Raw genomic sequence first — 22,524 nt, forward strand, 5'->3', positions numbered from 1 at the left:
TCAGGTCCTGATCTCAGGATCATGAGATGGAGCCCCATGTCAGACTTCATACTGAGCGCAGAGACTGCTAAAGTTTCTTTCCCTCTACGTCTCCCCTACTTCTTTCTCTCTCTCTCTCTTTCTCTCTCTCAATAAATAAATAAACAAATCTTCACCCCCCCCCCAAAAAAAAACCAGCTTGTCCTCCTCCTAGTACAGACTATGAGGCCTGCAGTAATTACTCCTTGAACTAAAAGACCTAGCACAGGTATCTAGCTTGATCTTGGCAAGAACACAGATGTGGCCAGTATCTTAAATTTGAAGGTGCAGCATTTAACGGCTTCAAATCACATTTCCTGACTTAGGTGGGAGCTTTCCTCCCATTAAGTACTAAGGATTAGAGAAAATATACTTTGGAAAAAGGGAGAAAGAATGGGATGTTTCATACAATCCCAGAAAGCCAGAACAGACAAAAGATCTAGCCCGATGGTTTTCAGTGGGGGAGTGACTAGAACCGCCCAGGCAGGACATTCAGCAATGTCTGCAGACATTTCTGACTGCCGCCACTGGAGGATGCTATGGGCATCTCATGGGGAGAGGTCAGGGATGCTGGCAAACATCCTCCAAAGCACAGGCTTGTACAGCCCAAAATGTCAATAGTGCTAAGGCTGAGAAACCCTGATCCAGTCCACTACAAAGAAAATGAATCCAGGAGCGCCTAGGTGGCTCAGTCGTTAAGCATCTGCCTTCGGCTCAGATCATAATCCCAGGGTCCTGGGATCCAGCACCACAATGGGCTCCCTGCTTGGCGGGAAGCCTGCTTCTCCCTCTCCCACTCCCCCTGTTTGTGTTCCCTCTCTCGCTGTGTCCCTCTCAAGTAGATAAATAAAATCTTAAAAAAAAAAAAAAATGAATCCAAGAGAGATTAAGTGACTCGTCTGTGACTGTAGTGGTAGGAATCATCTTATTTTCAAGTCCAAGATTCTCACTAGTCCAATCTGTTCTAAGACTTAACCTGCTTCAGGTAGTCAGGTTTGAGATGATAAAAAAATATTTAATCTTACACAGCATGGCAAGGCCATAAGCTCAAGCTCCTTCTGAAACCAACGATTCAACTATTGCAGAGGTGTCAAACTGATGGGAGACAAAAGTCTCAGAGAAGGGGCACCTGGGTGGCTCAGTGGATTAAGCCGCTGCCTTCGGCTCAGGTCATGGTCTCAGGGTCCTGGGATCGAGCCCCGCATCGGGCTCTCCGCTCTGCAGGGAGCCTGCTTCCTTCTCTCTCTCTGCCTACTTGTGATCTCTCTCTCTGTCAAATAAATAAATAAAATCTTAAAAAAAAAAAAAGTCTCAGAGAAGCTTCCAGAAGGAGGAAATGCTTCCCCCATCACCACTCCCAGCCCCCAACACATAAAAAGGTCTAATTCCAGGGGGGTTGCTTCCTTTTCCCAAAACCATGTAACTGGTTACAATTATATACCAGGAAAAGAAAACATCCTCCAGGGGCTTGGGCCCAGGATCAAACACAGGAAGAAGGTGGAGCTCCAGGAAGAAAGACTGAAAATCCAGAAGCAGCTGAGTTTGCACCAACTTTCACTGAATAAATATGCAGGCTGGATGCTTTCCTCAAGCCAGTCTTCTAGACCACATAGAAAAGATGCTGCTGCTTACTACAATTGAGAGTTGGTTTATTGTCCTCTCAGCAAGAAAGGGGCAGGGTTGGGGGTGTGGCCAAAAGAGCCGGTCATTTTGTTATATTCAGAATCTAGGGTGTAGTGGTCTCCAGCTTCTGGCTGCTGGCCACTCCCCTCCCTCCTTCCTAGAATGCAGTTCTTATAAATGATAAAGCCTTATTTTCTATAGTATATGTGTGGTAAGTGACTTAGCAAGCCTAGGAAAGCTGAATCCATCCGAACTGGAACCCTAAGCCAGCACTAGGGAACACTGAAAACTAACCAAATGCACATAAAAGAATCCTCCACAGTTTCAGGAACTGGAAGCACCAGGTACCTCTGGAACTTAAAAGAATGTGTGTGGGGGTGGGCGTGGGGCTGGCGAGTATAAGGCATGTTGGTAGAAAGGTATTTGGGAAACAGTTATATCCTAGATCCATTCTACCACTTCCCATTACTGGGTGACTGTCCTTCTCCCAGCATGGCAGAACACTGAACGTTTCCTCTCCAGAGAATGTAGAGTGTACAGGGTTCCGGGACTGTGAGACGCAAGGCACAGCTCAGAGCCTGAGTCTAATACTGAAAACAGAGGGACTGAATGACCATGTGCACAGATTGTTGAGAACTACCCTCCATACCTCTGGCCCTCTCCATCTACTCAGCTCCCAGAATTCTGGTAGCCAGACCTTTATCTCCCAGGCAGGAGACAGACTTCTCTGGGGAATCAAGCCCAAGAAGAAAAATCCGAAGACACTGACATTGGGGATTCCCCAACAAAGAGCCCACCGACTTCAGCCCCACCCACAGGCCAGAGCTCCAATTAGCATTTAAGCCTCTCATCTTAATCACAAGCAGCCAGAGAAGGTTTGCCATGCATCTAAGCAAAAGTTCCTACGTGGAAAACAGAAACTAAAACAACAACAAAACCCGGAGAAACAGACTATGCAGATAATTTTTTATTTTTAAGGAGAGAAACATAAAGGAAGATACCACATCCATGGAACAAGAATAGAAGGCTACAAGAAAATTTAAAATGAGCTATTAGAAATGTCTAAAGAACATGACAGCAGAAATTTAAAATTAAATAGAAGGGTTGGAAGATAAAGTTGAGGAAATCTGGAAAACACAGCAGAGCCAAAGAGATAAATAAGGGAAAAGATAAGAAAACTGGAGGACCAGTCCAAGAGGTTCAACATCTAAATCGTACTAATTCCATAAAGAGAAAACTCAGGTGAAGAAATCATTGTGAAATTATTTTTTTAAAGATTTTATTTATTTTATTTTGAAGACAGAGAGAGTGGGGTGGGAAGGGGCAGAGAGAGAATCTTTAGCAGTCTCCGTGCTGAGCACAGAGTCCAACTAGGAACTCAGTCTCACAACCCTGAGATCATAACCTGAGTCAAAACCAAGAGTTGGTTGTTTAACCAACTGAGCCACCCAAGCGCCCCTGTGAAATTATTTAAAAATGTTCCTAGTAGTAAATGGCATAAGTTGCCAGATGGAAAGGCCCACTGAATGTCTAGCACAGGGGTCAGCAAACTAGGGCCTGTGGGCCAAATTCAGTCTGCAGTGTTTTTGTATAGACCTTAAGCTAAGAATGGTTTTTACACTTTTAAAAGGGTAGAAAAAAGGGAAGATATGGTAGAGATCATATACGTACCACAAAAAATAAAGTATGACTATGTGACCCTTTAAAGAAAATGTTTTCTGACCCTCATCCAGCACAATGGGTAAGGACATACACCACAGTAAATGACTGTGAAAGTCCAGAACATTGTGGACAGAGTGGAAGATATGAGACATATACTAAAGGATCAGGAATCAAATGCCTTCAGACTTCTCAAAGGCAAAATGGAAACAAGACAATATGGAGCAGCCTTCAAAATTCTGCAGGAAACCAATTTCCAATAGTTCCTCCAAACTATCAGTGAAGAATGAGAGTAAAATAGGGGCACCTGGATGGCCCAGTCATTAAGCCTCTGCCTTCGGCTCAGGTCATGGTCCCAGGGTCCTGGGATCAAGCTCCGCATCACATTGGGCTCCCCTCTCAGCAGGAAGCCTGCTTCTCCCTTTCCCATTCCCCCTGCTTGTGTTCCCTCTCCCGCTGTGTCTCTCTCTGTCAAATAAATAAATAAAATCTTTAAAAAAAGAATGAGAGTAAAATAAAGATATTTTCTGACACGTAAGGTCTCCAAAAAACGACCTCCCTTCTTCCAGAAGCTCCTGGGAGGTGAGCTCCACCAAAACAGGAGCGAGTAAACCAAGGAAGGAAGACACTAAATACAGATGGGATGACACAAAACGCGAGGTGGGGGCGCCTGGGTAACTCGGTCAGCAGAGCGGGAGAGTCCTGCTTTTGGGGTCATTGAGCTTAAAGCCCACACTGGGTGCAGAGATTACTTTAATTAGTTAATTAGTTAATTGATTAATCAATTAATTAAAAAACAAGAGAGGTGAAAAAAATCCTAGGAGGCTGGTGAAGAGACGGAGGTCCAGAGTAACAGCGCTGCACCAGAGGGAAGACATCCAGTCTCAGCAAAACCGTGCCTTTATGTTCACCCGCTCGGTCATGGCCGCCGATCGTGCAGACGCAGGTTCCCCTGTGGCATCATTTCCTGTAGTGCAGGTCTGCGGCTGATAAATTCTTTCAACTCTTTTATTTTTAAATGTCTGAAAGTGTTTATTTTGCTTTGCTACCGAAGGATACAGTATATTCTCTGGGGCTTAGCATTCTAGGTTAATATTTTGTATCTCTCAGTCCTTCAAAGTTACTGCTCTACTGATTTTTCGCTTACATTGTTCCTGGCAAGAAACCTGCACCATCTTTATCTCCGCTCTGTATAAAATGTGTCTTTTCTCTCTGGTTAATTAAAGAATTTCTTTTTATAACTGCTTTTAAGCAATTTGGTAATGACGTGCCTTGCTGGAGAATTCTTCCTGTTGCTTATGCTTGGGGTTCTCTGAACTTCTTGGGATCTGAGAGTTTCTAGTTTTCATCAAATTTGGAAAGAGTCTAGCCAATATTTCCTCAAATACTGTTTCTGAACACCATCCTCCCCACACCCCGCCCCAATTCTTCTCTCCTTCAGGAACTCTCATTATATATACTGGGCTCTTTGAAGTTGTCCTACAGCTCACTGACGTTTTTTGTTTTCAGTCTTTTTTCTATGTTTCACTTTGGATAGTTTTTGTTCCTATATCTTCAAGTGCACTATTTTTTCTTTTGCAATGTCTAGCCTCTAACTCTGACTCTTCAGTAAAAAGAGAGATAAAAACAAAGATAGCAAGAGGTTAACAATCGTTAGATCTATAGACTTAGATTCCAAAACAGATTCTAAAACTTAGAAGGTAAGTAGGTGCTATAATACTGTTCTTTCAACTTTTCAGTATGTTGGACATTTTTAATAAGATTGGGGGCAGGGAAAGAATGGGTATTACCACTGTATGAGAACCTGACCAGATCCTTCAGTCTCAGTTAAAGCCTGAAAAAAGTTATTAGTTTAACTTGAATTTCAAAGTTCCTTAAAGGATAAATAGGAGGGGTGAGGCGACACAGAGGGAGAGACACCCCACCACACAACTGAAATAGTCAAGTTCAAGGTAACTCACCCTAGGATTATCTGAGGGAAAACAAACTGGAAACTCTCAGCAGCACATGATTGCCTCATCTTAAAATCCTGACGAACTTTTACCCAAAACATGCTTAGGTCTGTAGGCCGAGTAATTTTTAAGGGGTCTGCCTCACAGTTGTCTACTGTGGAAAGCCTAGTGTGTGGAGTGAACAAGCAGAGGGCGACTGTTGCTCAGCTGCAATGTTTTATTTTCCTCAAACCCCTAGCAACTAGTCCTAACAATATCGATGTGTCTGGAGACCAGCAAGAGGCCTCTCCTTCCTCTCCTAGGTACACCAGTGCTCAAGATGGGTGAAAAGGGAACTATGAGAGAAGGGGCCAAGGTCTGCATCGCTGTGTCACTCTCAGTATGGGCCCTCTGAAAACCACCTCAGCCTAAAAGGTCTTCTTTTTCCCCTCAGCTGCCAAACAGAGGCAGCTTTGTTCCTACCACCGTTAAAGGAAGTTCATGAGGATCCTCTGTGACGGGATTAGAATCAACTGGAAAGTCCAGAGCTACACCTAAGCCTGGTATAAGTAGCCTTTCCTCCCTCACCATTGTAACACTGCAAGTGGCTTACACCTGTCACTGGGAAAATCTGCAGTGGCACAGACATGAAAATAATACTCTGTCCCCAAAAGCCACAGAGAAGGAAAAAAAAGCCTGCCACCGTGTTTCATCCAACAGACTAGTACAATCTGACTTCCTGCTCTGGTGGGCGTCTGGACTAGGCACTTCTAAGACTGCTCCCAGAGCCAAGATTCTACACTCTGATGCCATCTTGACATAGTATAAATCCCAAATCCTCAGAGCTTTACAACTATATCCTCATTTCCTCCTCAAAATAACCCTGAACAAGGAAGTTCATACAGACATGGGTTGACACAGAAAAACTCTGGAAAAGTACCCAAGTGCCAAGCCTCCCAGCTTAGAGAGCAAAGACTCACTCTTAAATGAGGAGTCCTGGTTGCCGGCTCAAGCTTGCTTTCCGACAGTTTGACGCTGGGCCCTGTGAGTCACAAAATCACAGACGCTGCTCTGCTCGATTCACCTTCCCGTCTCTGACTCTTAAGGCTCCTATGTCCATCTGAGATCTTGGCATCCCATGGGGGGAAACCGGGGCCCTCTTCTCTGTGATCTGATCTGTCCCGCAGCTTCAGTGCCCTGATGACGCTCCAGTCCAAATCTCTAGTCCAGACCTCTGGGCACATCCACAAACCTGTTTCTTCTCCTTTCATATCTCAGTGAATGGCACAGTCTTCCAACGGGCTGCCCGAGCCATTAAATGGACCCTTTCCCAACTCCTTTTCCTCCTGCACATCCAAGCATTCACGATGGCCTGACCCTTCTACCTCCACAGCCTCCTTCATGTCAGTCTTCTCTCCAGTCACTGCTACTTCTCCATCCCTGGCAGAGCTCACCATGCTCACCTCAACTGTCTCCAGCCTGGGCACCACAGGAGCTTCCTAATGCCATCCTCTGCCCTCAGTATCCTTCCCTCCCACCAGCCTCCATGCAGCAACTAGAGATCTTTCTAAACTACATTCTCTCTTTTTTTTTTTAAAGTAGGCTCCACACCCAATGTGGGGCCTGAACTCATGACCCTGAGATCAAGAGGCAGATAGTCTACCCACTGAGCCAGCCAGGCACCCCCTAAATTCTAACCCTTCTCCCTGCCTTAAAACCTTCAGTGGTGCTCAACGGCTCCAGGAATAAAGATAAAAGTCCTTCACAAGGATAAAATCCCCCAAGCACCCCTCCAACTTCTCTCTGCATGCTCCCTCACCCCATAGCTCCTGGCACACTGAACTTCTCTTCCTCATTCTCTTGCTGAGCTGGGACATTCACCTACTTGACTGACTCTCCCTTGGGCCCCACTAGCACCATCCTTTTCCTGGCTAAACCCTCTCGCCCTCCAGGTCTCCCTCAGTCTCCTTCATTCCCCAGACCTTGTTGGAGGCTTCCCCATGTGCTCCAACATCATCACATGATTGTGCCCTTCTCACGGCGCTCACCCCGACGTGCCACCCCGCCCGTCTGAATCCCACGAGAACCAGATCTACTTCTACGCCAGTGTGTCTGCTGCCCTTACCACAGCTGCTGGCACAGAGGAGACCGTGCAAATACTGGTTGAATGAATGAAAACAACTGGTCCCAGAACCCTCTAAGGCGTGCTAAAATGGAAACAAGCTGTGATAGATGGTTGGGGTTTCTCTGACATCTCAGAAATCCTCCAAACAAGCAGTGACTGCCGGTGAGTCTGACTCAAATCTGTATCTTCACAGCTAGGCTCCAGGAATTTTTTAAAAAATTTGTTAGTTTTTTTCTCTACTTTTCTCCATCTCTCTCTAATTTTGTTGTTGTTGCTGTTTCCAAGAATGAAATAGGTTTTCCTAGTGTGATAAATACTTAATACCTCATCCACTTCCTGCAAAGTCAGCTTTTAGGCCAAACAATTAGCAGAGATTTAAAGTGAAACATCATGGGGCATCCGGCTGGCTCGGCTGGTACAGCATGAGACTCTTGATCTTCGGATTGTTAGTTTGAGCCCCACACTGGATGTAGAGTTTACTTAAAAATAAATACATCAACAATAAATAAGTAAAGTGAAATATCAGTGGCATATGAGAAACAGGGGGAAAAAGGAAATCTGTCCTCCAAGAGCTTGCAATTTGAGCCACCAATAGTTACTCCTGCTTCAGAGCTCCAGAGACACAGATTAAGGCGAGATCAGTGTATATCAGAAGGAAATTGCTTTGTTTTAAGCAATGCAAACTCTCCTAAGGGCCATCAGAATGGACAACAGCTAGCTGCCATCTAGTGATGATTAGATTCTGTGTCTGTCCAAAGCATAGTGATTCATTTCCTTGACTCTTCTAATAATGTACTCACTAAACTTTAGCAGTAAACTAATCTCTGTAATTACATCTGTAAGGGGGTAATAACCCCTTATAGTGATTCTTTATTTTCTTCCAAGCAATTTTTTGGTATATTATTTAATGTGAGCCTTGAAAGAATTGGGTGATGCTGAGATCGGCATTCCTAATTTAAAAGGAGGTTTAATAAGATGTCCGGGTCACCTAGCCACTAAACATGAGAACCGGGACAGTCAGGGGGATGTTCTGACTTCTGGTCCAGAATTTTGTCCACTTACCCAATACTGCTTCTCATGGATTAAAAAAGAAAGAAAGAAAGAAAGAAAGAGAGAGGTAAGTAAAACTCTTACTTGCTGAAATTCACATGAAGTCACCTTGCCCTAACTTTAGTGGTAGGAACAGCCCTGCCCAGTAGCAACTAACTGGTTGAAGTAATCAGAGATCAAGCTAGGGTTTCTCCACGCATTTCTCATATGCGTGAGTCATGGGACCAGGGTTCAACTTTTATGGCTGTTGAATGGCTGGTGATGACAATAAAATTTGACCTGCCTACTCCACTAAAAAAAAGATACTCCATTAGCTACAAAACACCTGTTTGTCTCAGAGGTGCTGCATGCCAAAAAAGCCAGAGGGAAACGCATTCAGTGCACATTCAATCAGCCCTTTTTGGATCCTGTGGCAGATACATGCTCTCTTATATCTGATGGGTAACACATGTTACCTGAGTCCCAAACCACCTCTTATGGGAATTTTGCCCCAATTTAAACTACTGAAAAAGAGAGGGGGAGCACACCTGGATGGCTCAGTCAGTTAAGTCTCTGACTCTTGATTTCAGCTCAGGTCATGATCTCAGGGTGGTGAGATCTAGAAGCCCCATGTAGGGCTCCATGCTGGGCATGGAGCTTGCTTAAGGTTCTGTCTCTCCCCCTCTGTCTTCCCCACCTTGAGTGCTCTAAAATAAACAAACAAATTTTTTAAACGGTAAGCCAAAGCTGTACTCAGATGAAAATTCTTATCTTTTGATACTTTATGAAGAAAAAAATTAACCAATCATTTGATTCAAGAAATTAGAATAAGAACACACATGCACATAAAATAGAAGGAAAAACTTAAAAAAAAAAAGACAAAGGGGGCATCTGTGTGGCTCAGTTGATTAAGCATCTGCCTTCAACTCAGGTCATGCATGATCCCAGGGTCCAGGGATCGGGCCCTACGTCAGGCTCCCTGCTCAGTGAGGAGTCTGCTTCTCCCTCTCTTTCTGCCCCTACCCTGCTCATTCTCTCTCTCTCTCTCAAATAAATCTTTTTTAAAGATTATATTTATTTATTTATTTGACAGAGAGAGAGAGAGAGAGATCATAAGTAGGCGGGGCGGGGGGGGAAGCAGGCTCCCCACCGATCAGAGAGCCCAATGCGGGGCTTGATCCCAGGACCCTAAGTCCATGACCTGAGCCAAAGGCAGAGGCTTAACCCACTAAGTCAGCCAGGTGCCCCTCAAATAAAGTCTTTAAATAAATAAATTACAAAAATAAAAATAAAAAAGACAATTAAGGGGCACCTGGGTGGCATAGTCATTAAGTATCTGACTCTTGGTTTCAGCTCAGGTCATGATTTCAGGGTCCTGGGATTGAGCACAGAGTGGGGCTCTATGCTTAGTGGGGAGTCTGATAAATTTTCCCTCCCCCTTTCCCTCTGCCCCTCCCCTGTGTGTGTGTGCTTGCACGTGCCCTCTCTCTCTCCTTTCTAAAATAAATTTTAGGGGCGCCTGGGTAGCTCAGTGGGTTAAAGCCTCTGCCTTCAGCTCAGGTCATATCTCAGGGTCCTGGGATCGAGCCCCACATCGGGCTCTCTGCTCGGCGGGGACCCTGCTTCCCTTCCTCTCTCTCTGGCTGCCTCTCTGCCTACCTGTGATCTCTGTCTGTCAAATAAATAAATAAAAATTTTTAAAAAAAATTTAAAAAAATTTTTTTAAATAAATAAAAGTTAAAAATAATTAAAATAGGTAAGTCTCTAGCACATATTTCCATGAAAGTAATAGCACAAACAGGGTAAAATGAGAAAGAGGATCATAACAACTAATACAAAAGCTATTTTCTAGGGGCGCCTGGGTGGCTCAGTGGATTAAGCTGCTGCCTTCAGCTCAGGTCATGATCTCAGGGTCCTGGGATCGAGCCCCACATCAGGCTCTCTGCTCCTCGGGGACCCTGCTTCCTCCTCTCTCTCTCTGCCTGCCTCTCTGCCTACTTGTGATCTCTCTGTGTCAAATAAATAAATAAAATCTTTAAAAAAAAAAAGGCTATTTTCTAAATTAACAAACTTAATTCAAGGTTAATAAATTTTAAATTTTTAAGTTGAAAGGCCTGTTTTATAGGAAAATACAAATGACCAAAATTAACTAAAGAAGTAGACAATCTGGATAAGCAAATTAATCAAATATTTATCCTCTCTCCTCAAAAAGCAACAAATTCAGGGGCACCTGGATGGCTCAGTGGGTTAAGCCTCTGCCTTCAGCTCAGGTCATGATCTCAGGGTCCTGGGATCAAGCCCCACATCGGGCTCTCTGCTCAGTGGGGAGCCTGCTTCCTCCTCTCTCTCTGCCTGCCTCTCTGCTTACTCGTGATCTCTCTCTGTCAAATAAATAAATCTAAAAAAAAAAAAAAAGCAACAAATTCAAATACTTTTATGGATAAATCACTTCTGACATTTAAGGAAGGGAATTCTTATGTTATTTCATCTATTCTGAAACATACAAAAAGATGGGAAACCTCCCATTTCATTTAATGAGAGAGAAATTCTGATACAAGAGATCTGAAAAAGATTAAAAAGAGAGAAAAAAATACACACACGTAAAATATGGTATTCGGTTGTTCATTTCAAGTATGTATTGAGTGCCTACTATATACCAGTACTCTTCTCGGTGCTAGGGACACTGCAGTGAACAAAATAGTCTGTGCTCTCATACAGCTTACATTTGGCTGGTGGAAGCAGGAATGATGAGTGAGTAAGAAATGTCAGAGAGCGACAGTTCAGCATAGTAAGGAGGGGATAGGAAATTCTGGAGGGAAGTTTCTATTTTATATAAAGTAGTCAAAGAAGATCTCACTAGTAAGGTGGCATTTGGCCAGAACTTAAAGGAATTAAGGGAACAAGCCTATTTCAGACATAGGGAACAACAAACACAAAGCCCTGAGATGGGAATATAATTGAAATGATCAAAGAACAGCCAGAGGGCTCCAATATTAATAAATATAGATGCGACGACAATAGGTAGAATTTAACAATACAGGAAAAGGACAATGTATGACAACAAAGTAAAGTTTGTTCCAGAAAGCAAAGATATCCAATATTATAACTAATTAGATTACATTAATAGATAAGAAAAACTATATGATCACTTCAAAAGAAACTGAAAAAGCTGGGCGCCTGGGTGGCTCAGTGGGTTAAGCCACTGCCTTCGGCTCAGGTCATGATCCCAGGGTCCTGGGATCGAGTCCCGCATCGGGCTCTCTGCTCAGCAGGGAGCCTGCTTCCTTCTCTCTCTCTCTCTGCCTGCCTCTCTGTCTACTTGTGATCTCTGTCTGTCAAATAAATAAATAAATAAATAAAATCTTTAAAAAAAAAAAAAAGAAACTGAAAAAGCAGTTAATACTGATTTAAAAAACAAACTCTTGGTAAGGTGGAACTAAACGGAAGTCGTTCGAATATCACTTCCTCAGGGAAGCTTTCTCTAAGCTTCCCTGACTTATGCCAGCCCTCCCTGTGTTCATAGTGGCCTGTACCATTTCTTTACGATTCTTACCACAATTGTGCTATTTTTTGTACTATCTGTAACACAACAAAGTTAGAATCCTTTTTTTAAAAAGTGAGGAGTTTAGGGGCGCCTGGCTGGCTCAGTCAGTAGAGCATGTGACTCTTGGAGTGATGAGTTGAAGCCCCATGTTGGGCATGGAGCCTACTAAAAATAAAATATGACATAATATAATATAAATAAATAATGGGCAAATAAATAAATAAATAAGAAGGTTTTCAAATACATATATGTATGTATGTATTTATATTAGAGAAAGGGGAGGGGCAGAGGGAGAGAGAATCTTAAGCAGATTCCATGCTAAGGGTAGAGCCCGATGCAGGGCTGGATCCCACAACCCTGAGATCACCACTTCAGCTGACCAAGAGTTGGACACTTAACTGACTGTGCCACCCAGGCACACCAGGAGGTTTTTTGGTTTTGTTTTGTTTTTAAGATTTTATGTATGTATGTATGTATATATTTATTTATCTAAGAGAGAGAGCACACCTATGTATGCAGGTCATGGAAGGGGTGGAGGGGTGGAGAGGGAAAGACTCTCAAACAGACTCTGTGATGAGCTGGGAGCCTCACTCAAGGATTGAGCCTCAAGGATCAATCAATCCTTGAGTGATCCTTGAGATCATGACCTAAGTGGAAATTAAGAGTCAGGTACTCAACTGACTAAGCCACCCAGGTGCCCCTAAATAAGGATTTTTCAAAATATGATACTTTTAAATAATAAACTGGGAATAAATACACAATGGGACCACTCAACAACTATAACTTCTAAATCAAGGGAGTGGGAGAGGGAGAAGCAGGCTTCCTGCTGAGCAGGGAGCCTGATGCTGGGCTCAATCCCAGGACCCTGGGATTATGACCTGAGCCAAAGGCAGACGCTTAATGACCGAGCCACCCAGGTACCCCAACTTTTAAATTTTAAATGAATTGTCTAAAAGGACAGAATCACTACCACTACAAGAAAAAATGTGCTTTTTTTTTTGGGCGCCTGGGTGGCTCAGTGGTTTAAGCCGCTGCCTTCGGCTCAGGTCATGATCTCAGGGTCCTGGAATCGAGCCCCGCATCGGGCTCTCTGCTCGGCAGGGAGCCTGCTCTCCTCTCACTCTCTCTGCCTGCCTCTCTGCCTACTTGTGATCTCTGTCAAATAAGTAAATAAAAATCTTTAAAAAAAAAAAAGAAAAGAAAAGAAAAAATGTGCTTTTTTTTTAAAAAAAAAAAGACATTATTTATTTGAGAGGGAGAGAGCACGAGGAGGGTAGTGGCAGAGGGAAAGGGAGAAATAGACTCCCTGCTGAGTGGGGAACCTGACATAGGGCCAGTCCCAGGGCCAATCCCAGGACCTGAGATCATGACCTGGGCTGACCAACGCTAAACTGACTGAGACACGCAGGTGCCCTAAGAAAAAGTTGTTTTTAATCAAAAGTATACAGAAAAAAAGATAAAAGGCTGAAGATTAATGAAATAGATAAACTAGTTAGATTTGAGTACACACATCATTTATTGAAGCTTTCCACTTTTACAGTGGAGTAAAAATAATAACTTCAAATGAAAATAATACATAGATTAGAAATGGAATTTTAACAATCTAATTTAAAAATAAAAATGGGCAAAGGAGGGTGCCTAGGTGGCTCAGTTGGTTGGGCATCTGCCTTGGACTCAGGTCATGATCCCAGGGTCCTAGGATCAAGCCCCATATCAGTTTCTGTTTAGCGGGGAGTCTGCTTCTCCTTCTCCCTCTGCTCCTCCCCCTGCTCCTTCTCTCTCTCACTCACTCTTTCTCTCTCAAATAAATAAATAAAATCTTAAAAAAAAAAAAAAAAAGAAGGGCAAAGGAGGGACACCTGGGTGGCTCAGCCAGTTAAGTGTCCAACTCTTGATTTTGGCTCAAGTCATGATCTCAGGATTGTGAGATCAAGTCTTGCATGGGGCTCCACACTGGGTATGGAGCCTGCTTAAGATTTTCTCTCTCCCTCTCCCTCTGCCCTCCCCCCCAAAAATAAAAATACTAAATGAATGAATGAATAAATGAATAAAAATGGGCAAAGGACACGTGTAGACATCTTTTCAAAGAAGATATACAAATGGCCCAAGAAGCACATGAAAAAAATGCTTATCACTAGCCATCAAGGAATTGCAAATCAAAACCACAATGGAATACCACTTCATACCCACTAGGATGGCTATAAGAAAAAAGATGGATAATAACAAGTATTGGCAAGGATGTTATGAAATTGGAATCCTTATATGCTGTTGGTGGGAATGTACTGCAGCCACTCTGGGAAAGGAAATGGTAACTCTTTCCTCAAACAGTTAAATATTGTTACCATATGACCCAGTAATTCTATTCCTAGGTATCTACCCAAGTGAACTGAAAAGACCTGTTTAAAAAAATTAAAATAAGAAAAAAATAAATGTAACATAAGTCTTCTATTCCATGAATATGGTATATCACTTCATTTATTTAAGCCTTCTTTGATTTCTTTCATCAGTGTTTTATAGATTTCAGCATATAGATCTAGAACATATTCCATTAGATTTATACTAAACATCTCATTTTTTCATTCTATTGTTAATAATACTATTTAAAATTTCAATTACTATATAGATTTTTTTAAAGATTATTTATTTACTTATTTATTTGTCAGAGAGTGAGAGAACACACAAGCAGGCAGAGGTGGAGAGAGAAGCAGGCTCCCTGCCAAGCAAAGAGCCCAATGCAGGACTCGATCCCAGGACCCTGGAATCACGACATGAACCGTAGGCAGTGGCTTAACCGAATGAGCCACCCAGGAGTCCCTCTATATAGATTTTTGTAAACTGACTTTGTATTTTGCAACTTTGCTAAACTATATACAATTCTCTTCATAGCGTTGCTCCCTTATTTGTGAAGTGAAAAATTATGATTTCCACATTGCAATATACCTAAGAAACTAAAAGATTGAAAGTAAATTTGTTAAAATATCAATTCTTCCCAAACTGATCTATAGATTTAACACAATTCCAATCAAAATCCCAGAAAGATTTTTTTTAAATATTTTATTTACTTATTTGATAGACAGAGATCACAAGTAGGCAGAGAGGCAGGCAGAGAGAGAGAAAGGGAAGCAGGCTTCCTGCTGAGCAGAAAGCCTGATGAGGGGCTCAATCCCAGGACCCTGGGATCATGACCTGAGCTGAAGGCAGAGGCTTAACCCACTGAGCCACCCAGGTGCCCCCAGAAAGATTTTTTAAAATAGAAATAGATATGCTGATGATTCTATAATTTATATGGAAAAGCAAATGAACCAAAAGAACCAAAACGCTTATGAAAAAGAACAACAAAGTTGGAGAACCCACAACACCTAGTTTCCAGTGTTACTTTAAAGCTACAGTAATTGGCACAGAGTGGATTTTGGTGGAAGCATACATACAGAACAGTGAAACAGAACAATGAGTCCAGAAATGGGCCCACCCATATATGACCAACTGATTTGCAACAAAGAACAAAGACAATTCAATGGAAACAGGAATAGTCTCTTCAACAAATGGGGCTAGAACAACTAGACACCCACATACAAAAAAAATTCACACACAAATGAACCTCCTGACAAAATACAAAAAAATTAACTCAAAATGGATCAAAGATTAAATATAAGGCCTAAAACGATAAAACTTCTGGAAGAAAACACAGAAAATTTATAAAACAAAAAATCTTTGTGAATTTAGGCTGGGCAAGGATTTCTTAGGCTACCAAAAACACAATCTATAAAAGAAGAAATTGATAAATTAGAACTTCTCTGAAAAATACTGTTCATAGAATGAACAGATGAGACACAACTGTGAGAAAAGATTTGTAAATCATATAACTGATAAAGGACTTGCACCCAGAATATATAAAGACCTCTCAAAACTCAATCATAAAAAAATAACCCAATGAAAAATATACAAAACATTTGGATATTTCACTAAAGATATACAGGTGACACTAAATACATGAAAATACGCTTCTCATCATCATCAGTCATTAGCAAAAGGCAAATTAAAACCATCATACAGAGGCACCTGGGTGGCTCAGTGGGTTAAGCATCTGCCTTCAGCTCAGGTCATGACCCCAGGCTCCTGGGATTAAGCCCCGCATGGGGCTTCCTGCTCAGCAGGGAGTCGGCTTCTCTCTCTCTCATACATAAATAATCCTAAAAAATATAAAAATAAAACCATCATACCAATACCAATCAGAATGGCCTTCTCTTTCTTCCTTTCTTCCTTCTCCCTCCCTTCCTCCCCCTTTCTCTCTTTCTTTCTTAGTAGGCTCCACACCCAGTGAGATCACTGCCAAGCCTGAACTCACAACTCTGAGATAAAGAACTGAGCTGAGATCAAGAGTTGGATGCTTAACCAACTTGAGCCCCAGGTGCCCCAGAAGGGCTAAAATTTTAAAAACATATAATACCATGTACTAACAAGGAATGTTGGTAGGAATGTAAAATGGTATAGTACTTTGGACACCAATTTGACAGCTTCTTATCATCTTATCAGATGACCCATTAATTCCACTCTTAGGTATTTACATATCCAAGTGATCTAGTCACATAGAAACCTGTGAACTCTTCTAGAAGCATTTGCAAATGTCCAAATGTCCTTCAGCTGGCAAAGTAATAAGCCAAATGCGTCCACACAAAAGAACAGCAGCCAAAAATGAGAAGGAACAAACTACAGACCCATGCCACATGGTGACTCTCGAGCACATTATACTAAGGTTAAAGAGGTCATATTTAAAAAGCTACATACTGTATGATTCCAGCAATCTGACGTTCTGGGAGAGGCAAAACTATAGGGACAGAAAACACCTCAGTGTTTGCCCAGGGCTGGGGGTGGAAGGAGAGGTTGACTAGAAAGGGCAGCACAAGGGAATTTAAGGAGGTCATGATACTGTGCTGTATTTTGGGTATGGTGATGGTCACATGTATGTAATGGCTGAAATGTGAAGCGCTGTTCATTTTATTTATTTATTTATTTTTAATTTATTTGTTTGACAGAGAGAGATCACAAGTAGGCAGAGAGGCAGGCAGAGAGAGAGGAGGAAGCAGGCTCCCTGAAGAGCAGAGAGCCCAATGCGGGACTCCGTCCCAGGACCCTGAGATCATGACCTGAGCCGAAGGCAGAGGCTCAACCCACTGAGCCACCCAGGCGCCCCACGCTGTTCATTTTAAAAGGGTGAATTTTGTTGTATGCAAATTACACCTAGATTTTAAAACTGGAAAAAATACAATATGTATGTAATATATTGCAAAAAATACTTGTTATTTGTATGCTAACCAAAGTTTCTACAGAAAAAAGGGAAGTGCAAGAATGAATGAAGACTGCTTCTGTCTAGGTGTCCTCTCAATTTCTGACACATCCTATGAATCATGGCCCCATCTGAAAAAGGTATGTACTTGATGTGAAAATCGAAACTGCATTCTTTTCCGGAGGAATGTGATTCTTACAAACAAACATGAGGAGAAATTGCTAGCAGCCAGGAAACAACGAGAAAGACAAATAGTACATTTTGAACTCCTTGCATCATTGTAATATACTGACAAAACTTCTGGGAACAGAAAGACTCTGGATTACAACATGGATTTACAAATTGAAACGTCATCTATTAACATAAAATAGATATAAAATGCCCAGAAAATGAAATCCTCCTTTCCCTTACAATCTCTTTGTAGAGACCAGAAAACAAATACATTTTATAGAAATAAAGAAAAAAGGGTAAAGATAAAGGGTAGAACTGGAAACAGAAATTGGGTCAGAATGCAACCTGTCCGTCCGTTCTTCAGGCCGATTCTCCCATTTCCCAGTTCATTTGCACCTCTGTCAAGAAATTTTTTTAGGGATGCCTAGGTGGCTCAGTCGTTAAGTATCTGCCTTTGACTCAGGTTTGATTCCAGGGTCCTGGGATCAAGCCCTGCATCAGGCTCCCTACTCAATGGGAAGCCTGTTTCTCCCTTTCCCACCCCCCCTGCTTGTGTTCCCTCTCTTACTGTGTCTCTCTCTGTCAAATAAATAAATTCTTTTAAAAAAAAGAAACAGAAAAATATTTTAAAAGAATGTATTTATGGGGACGCCTGGGTGGCTCAGTCCATTAAGCGACTGCCTTCAGCTCAGGTCATGGTCCCGGAGTCCCGCATCGGGCTCCCGACTCCACGGGGAGTCTGCTTCTCCCTCTCACCTCTCCTCACTCATGCTCTCTCTCACTGTCTCTCTCTCAAATAAATAAATAAAATCTTAAAAAAAAAAAAGAATATTTATTTATTTGAGAGAGAGAGCACAAGCAGGGAGGGAGGAGGTGCAGAGGGAGAGGGAGAAGCAGGCTCCCCACTGAGCAGGGACACCCAATGCTGCAGATGCCAGGGCTCAATCCCAGGACCCTGGGATTATCTGAGCCAAAGGCAGACACACTTAACCGACTGAGCCAGCCAGGGGCCCGTTTCAGGAAATTTATCTGAAACTCCTTTCTCCCCCCAAACTCTGGCCCCACAGGACAGAACTAGTCTATCTTGTGCTCAAAATCCTCTAACACTTACTGACCCTTTTTGTGGATCTTTTCATGATGATAATATTTACTGAATTTACTGTCTGCTAAGACCTGTGCTGAGTGATACACTATCCCTTATAACCCTCAAAGAACCCCGCAAGGTAGGTGCTATCATTACTCATTTTATAGTTAAGAAACTGAGGCACAAAAGGGTTCCCTTATTTGCCAAAGTCACATGGCCAACACGTGGTGAATCAGAATTTTATCCCAGGTAGTCTAATTTCAAGAGCCCATTCTCTGAATTGCTATACGTAAAGATTAAGTCATTCATTCAACAACTACTGAGTCCCAAGCACTAATTCACACACTAAGGATAGACAAAAGGATAAGACAAGGTTCTGCTCTCCCCTGAAGGAACTTCTGGTCTAGCTGGGCAAGGCTAACAACAAAAAGACAAACAATACACGAGTTTATCCAGTGTGGGGGAAGCAGTAGAGGGGGGACAGGGAAAACTTGGGAGTAACACAGAAAGCTCCTCAGGATTGTCTGCGTCTATCACAACAGCATGAGTGTCCCATATCTTAGTCTCCCATAGTTCCTAGCAGGTTGTGGACAAACGTCACTGGATGAATAGCTTAAAGGTGGCCTACCTCCTCAACTTCTGTTGTGTCGGTACCTACAGCCACTATAAAGTCTGCTCAGAAAGATGTGACAAGTAGCCGAAAACTAATTTATCTTCCTCTCCATTGTATGCTTCATTCATTGGCGTTCAGTAAGTATTTATTAACGGCTGACAGAATCGGCCACTGTTCTTAGCATGGAGCACAGTGGTGAACATACCACATAAAGACCCTGTTCTCATTCAAGTGGATGAATCTATCAAAGAAATAACCAAAAAATAAAGACAGAAAACAAACAAAAACAAAAACAAAGAAAACCAACGACAAAAACAAAACAAACCTGAACAAGATCATTTCAGTTAATTTGAAGTGCTACAAAGAAAATAAAATGAGGAAATGCAATCAACAGTGACTATCAGGTGTTAATTTAGGTTGGGAAGACCAGGCGGCATAGGGGGCATTTAAACTGGTGCGTGTTGGTTAAAAAATTCTTCATTTTACTTTTATTTTTAGAGAAACAAAGGAAAAACTAGAAACCCTGTCCAAAATTAGGAGCCAAAATTAACCTGTGTCACTGACAAGGAATTGCAATAATATTTTTCCCAAAATTTATACATAACTCAAACGTTATCAGAACAGATGCTGTTTACACATTCACCAATTTTATGTAAAACTGATCTGCTTTCCATAAGCAGTGGTCTTGCTTTATTTCAGAAAATAAATTTTAGTTGTTTTGCATTTTTTTTTTAAAACCCTTATGATGTCTTCTAAAAAGGCGGGGGGGGGGGGGCATTAAAGAGCTACCACATCAACAGGGGTCCTGGCAAAAGGATGCAAAAACTTATTTCTATAACACTTAAGGTTTTCATTTTAAAAGCACAATATTCAAATATAACATCTGAAAGAATGTAACATGTAACACAACATTCCATATTTCAAAACTCTTTAAAAAGACTACTGGAAGGAAATGGTGTATATAGAATAATGAAGTTATTTTTTTACTAATGTTGCAAGGAAATGGACATCAGGTTTTAAAAAATTAATTAACACTGATTTTGGCAAGTCATTTAACTGCTACGAGCCTCCATTTCGTTCCCACAGGTAAAATGACATTAGAGGATCCCTCATGGGTCCTTCCAGCCCTAAATGCCCTGATTCTAAGAAAATAGAAGGTAGATGATTCAGAAACTTCACTGCATGAGGAAGGCAGGTGTTATGGTGGGCACTTTTTAAAACTTGCTTGTTTGGGGTTCATTTTTATGACAATGCTCATCTGATGCAATCGTTCAGGAAACGTTGTACAAGTGGGAATATTTCCTATATATCAACGGAAAACCCGGGAAAGGAAAACAGTTGTGATGCTCAAAAGGAAAGCTACACAGCTAAAAACGTTTGATGAATGAGCGCTATAATAATAGAATCACTGAAAAGGAAACGGTCATTTCCACCACTTTTATTCTATTTCCTTTCTTATCCTCTCCTGCAGAGAGAAGCCCAGTTTTAATTTTTTCCAAAATCCGAAAGAGGCAACAAAAGCCAAAGAAATCCTTGCACGTTTTTTTTATTAAAGAAATCGACAAAATACTGAAGAGGCACTAGGTGTCCACACCTATCATCAATCTTCCTTAGCACCGAGGACGCCGTTTCCAAATATTATCACCAGCAGCCCTCACTCCACTGCAGCCGACACTCATCACCATCCATTTTTTAAAAAATCCATTTACGCTGAGCCTTTCATCCAAACCCATCAACAACCATTTCCTCCCTGCAACCGTGGTTTGGACTGCCCGGAACGTCCAGCCAAGCCGGGGCTGAGTCCTGCCAACCGGGAGACTGCAGACTGCGGTGCTGGGCAGGGCAGGGCCGCTCCTGCCGCCGCGCGCTAAAGCTTTCCGCCTCCTCCCGAGTGATTTAAGAGGGTTCGGGACCCAGATAAGACCCCGCCCTTGCAGCCACGACCCCGGAACGGGAGGAGGAGAGAGGCGGCCTCGGCTCAGCAGAGCCAAGCCTTTGGAAAAAACAGGCTGCTCCTCCCCAGCGGCCAGCAGCGGCCCGGGCTGGGCGAGCGGCGCGTCGCGGCCGGTGCGCGCCGAGCGGCTCCCAGGTGGGTCTCCGCAGCCGGGGACCGCGGCTCGGGCTCCCGGAGGGGTGGGGGTGGCGGCGCGGGCCGCGATCTTGCTCGTCACGATTCACCAAGCAGAGTGGGAAAGAGGGAGGGACTGGAGGCAGAAAACGGAACGGAATCAGGGAGCTCGGGGAATAAAGAAGGCAAGGAAGGGGAGAGGGGAAGGGGGGGAAAGGTGATGGGAATGAAGAATGGGGGTGCACGGGAAGGTGATGGGTGCAGAAGGGGAGGGTAATGGGCTGCGGGGGATAAAGGCGAGGTGGAAGGGAGGGATGGGGTGCTGGGGTTCGTGAAGGGGGAGGAAGAAGGAATGGCGTGAAGGGGGGATGGGGTGAGGGGGAGAGAAATGGAGGTGAGGAGGGAGCGATGGGGTGGTAAGGAGGGAAGAGCGGGATGGGGATGCAGGGGAGGGATGGGTGAAGGAGGATGGGGTGAAGAGGTTCGGGGTGGGATGCAGGGGGAGGAATGCGGGACGGGGAGAGCGGGGGAAGCAGGGAAGCGGGCGCCGGCCGCAGGAGGCCCGGAGGGACTTCCCTGCGAGGAGGGCGGCGCCGGAATAACGGGACCCTCCCAGCCCCGAGCCCCCCGCCGGGCGGGGCGAGCAGCCTGCGCGGAGGCCGGGGCGCCGCGGGCAGGTACGGCGCCCCTCTCCTGCCGGGCAGCCCGCGCCCGCGGGAGGACCCCGACTCCACTTACTCTCTCCGACCACGGCTTTGAGGCCAATGGGAGCCATCGCGCCGCGCGAGTCTCCGGGCTTCGAGTCTCCTCAGGCGACGCCCGCGGACACGACTACCTCCCGGGGTCGGCGCGCTCTGCCGGCCGCAGCCCTCCGCTCCGCAGCTGCGCTCGGGCTCGACTGACGCGCGGAGTCGCCGCGGAGGCGCGGCGCGAGCCAGAGCGAGGCTGCCGACCTGCTGGCGCGCGCGCGTGGGCGGGGCCGGCCAGGGGCGGGGCTTTGTGCCAGCCGTCAGCGTCACCCGCGCGCCTCCGCCAATCGCACTGCGGCCCGGGAGCTCGGCCCCGCCCTCCGAGATGCGGCTGGACGCGAGGCGGTCCCTGGCTGGCGCGAAAGCCGCGCCCTCCCCCTCACCTCACGCGCCGCGCGCACCCGGCCAGTCGCGCGCTCCGGGGGCGCAGGGTCCTAAAGTCCCCTTCGCCAGCCTCTGCACCTGGCCACAGGCTACTGACAAGCTCCCTCTTCCCGAAACCACGTTCTGTCCTGTCTTTCCAGTTTCTGGGAATCCTCCATTTTTCGCCTGCCCACATAAGGAACTCAGAGACTCCTCACCACAAAATAACTGGAGGTTTATCGACATCATTTCTGTCTGGGTAC

The 22,524-nt window shown here is 44.1% G+C and overlaps 1 protein-coding gene across 2 annotated transcripts in view; it reads right to left on the reverse strand.

Annotated features, from left to right (window-relative positions):
• STXBP1 (syntaxin binding protein 1) overlaps positions 1 to 22,092 on the reverse strand; it is a 73,821-nt gene extending 51,729 nt beyond the window's left edge. Inside the window, exon 1 of one of the 2 annotated variants that reach the window (XM_046022765.1) lies at positions 21,888 to 22,092. In XM_046022765.1, the coding sequence (XP_045878721.1) occupies positions 21,888 to 21,924 (37 nt within the window). In that variant the 5' untranslated portion in view covers positions 21,925 to 22,092. The remainder of the gene's footprint in view (positions 1 to 21,887) is intronic. The other variant, XM_046022766.1, reaches the window with a different exon arrangement.
• Positions 22,093 to 22,524: the final 432 nt, after the last annotated feature.

The sequence above is a fragment of the Meles meles genome, chromosome 11, assembly GCF_922984935.1.
Source record: "Meles meles chromosome 11, mMelMel3.1 paternal haplotype, whole genome shotgun sequence".
In the NCBI taxonomy this organism is placed as follows: domain Eukaryota; kingdom Metazoa; phylum Chordata; class Mammalia; order Carnivora; family Mustelidae; genus Meles; species Meles meles.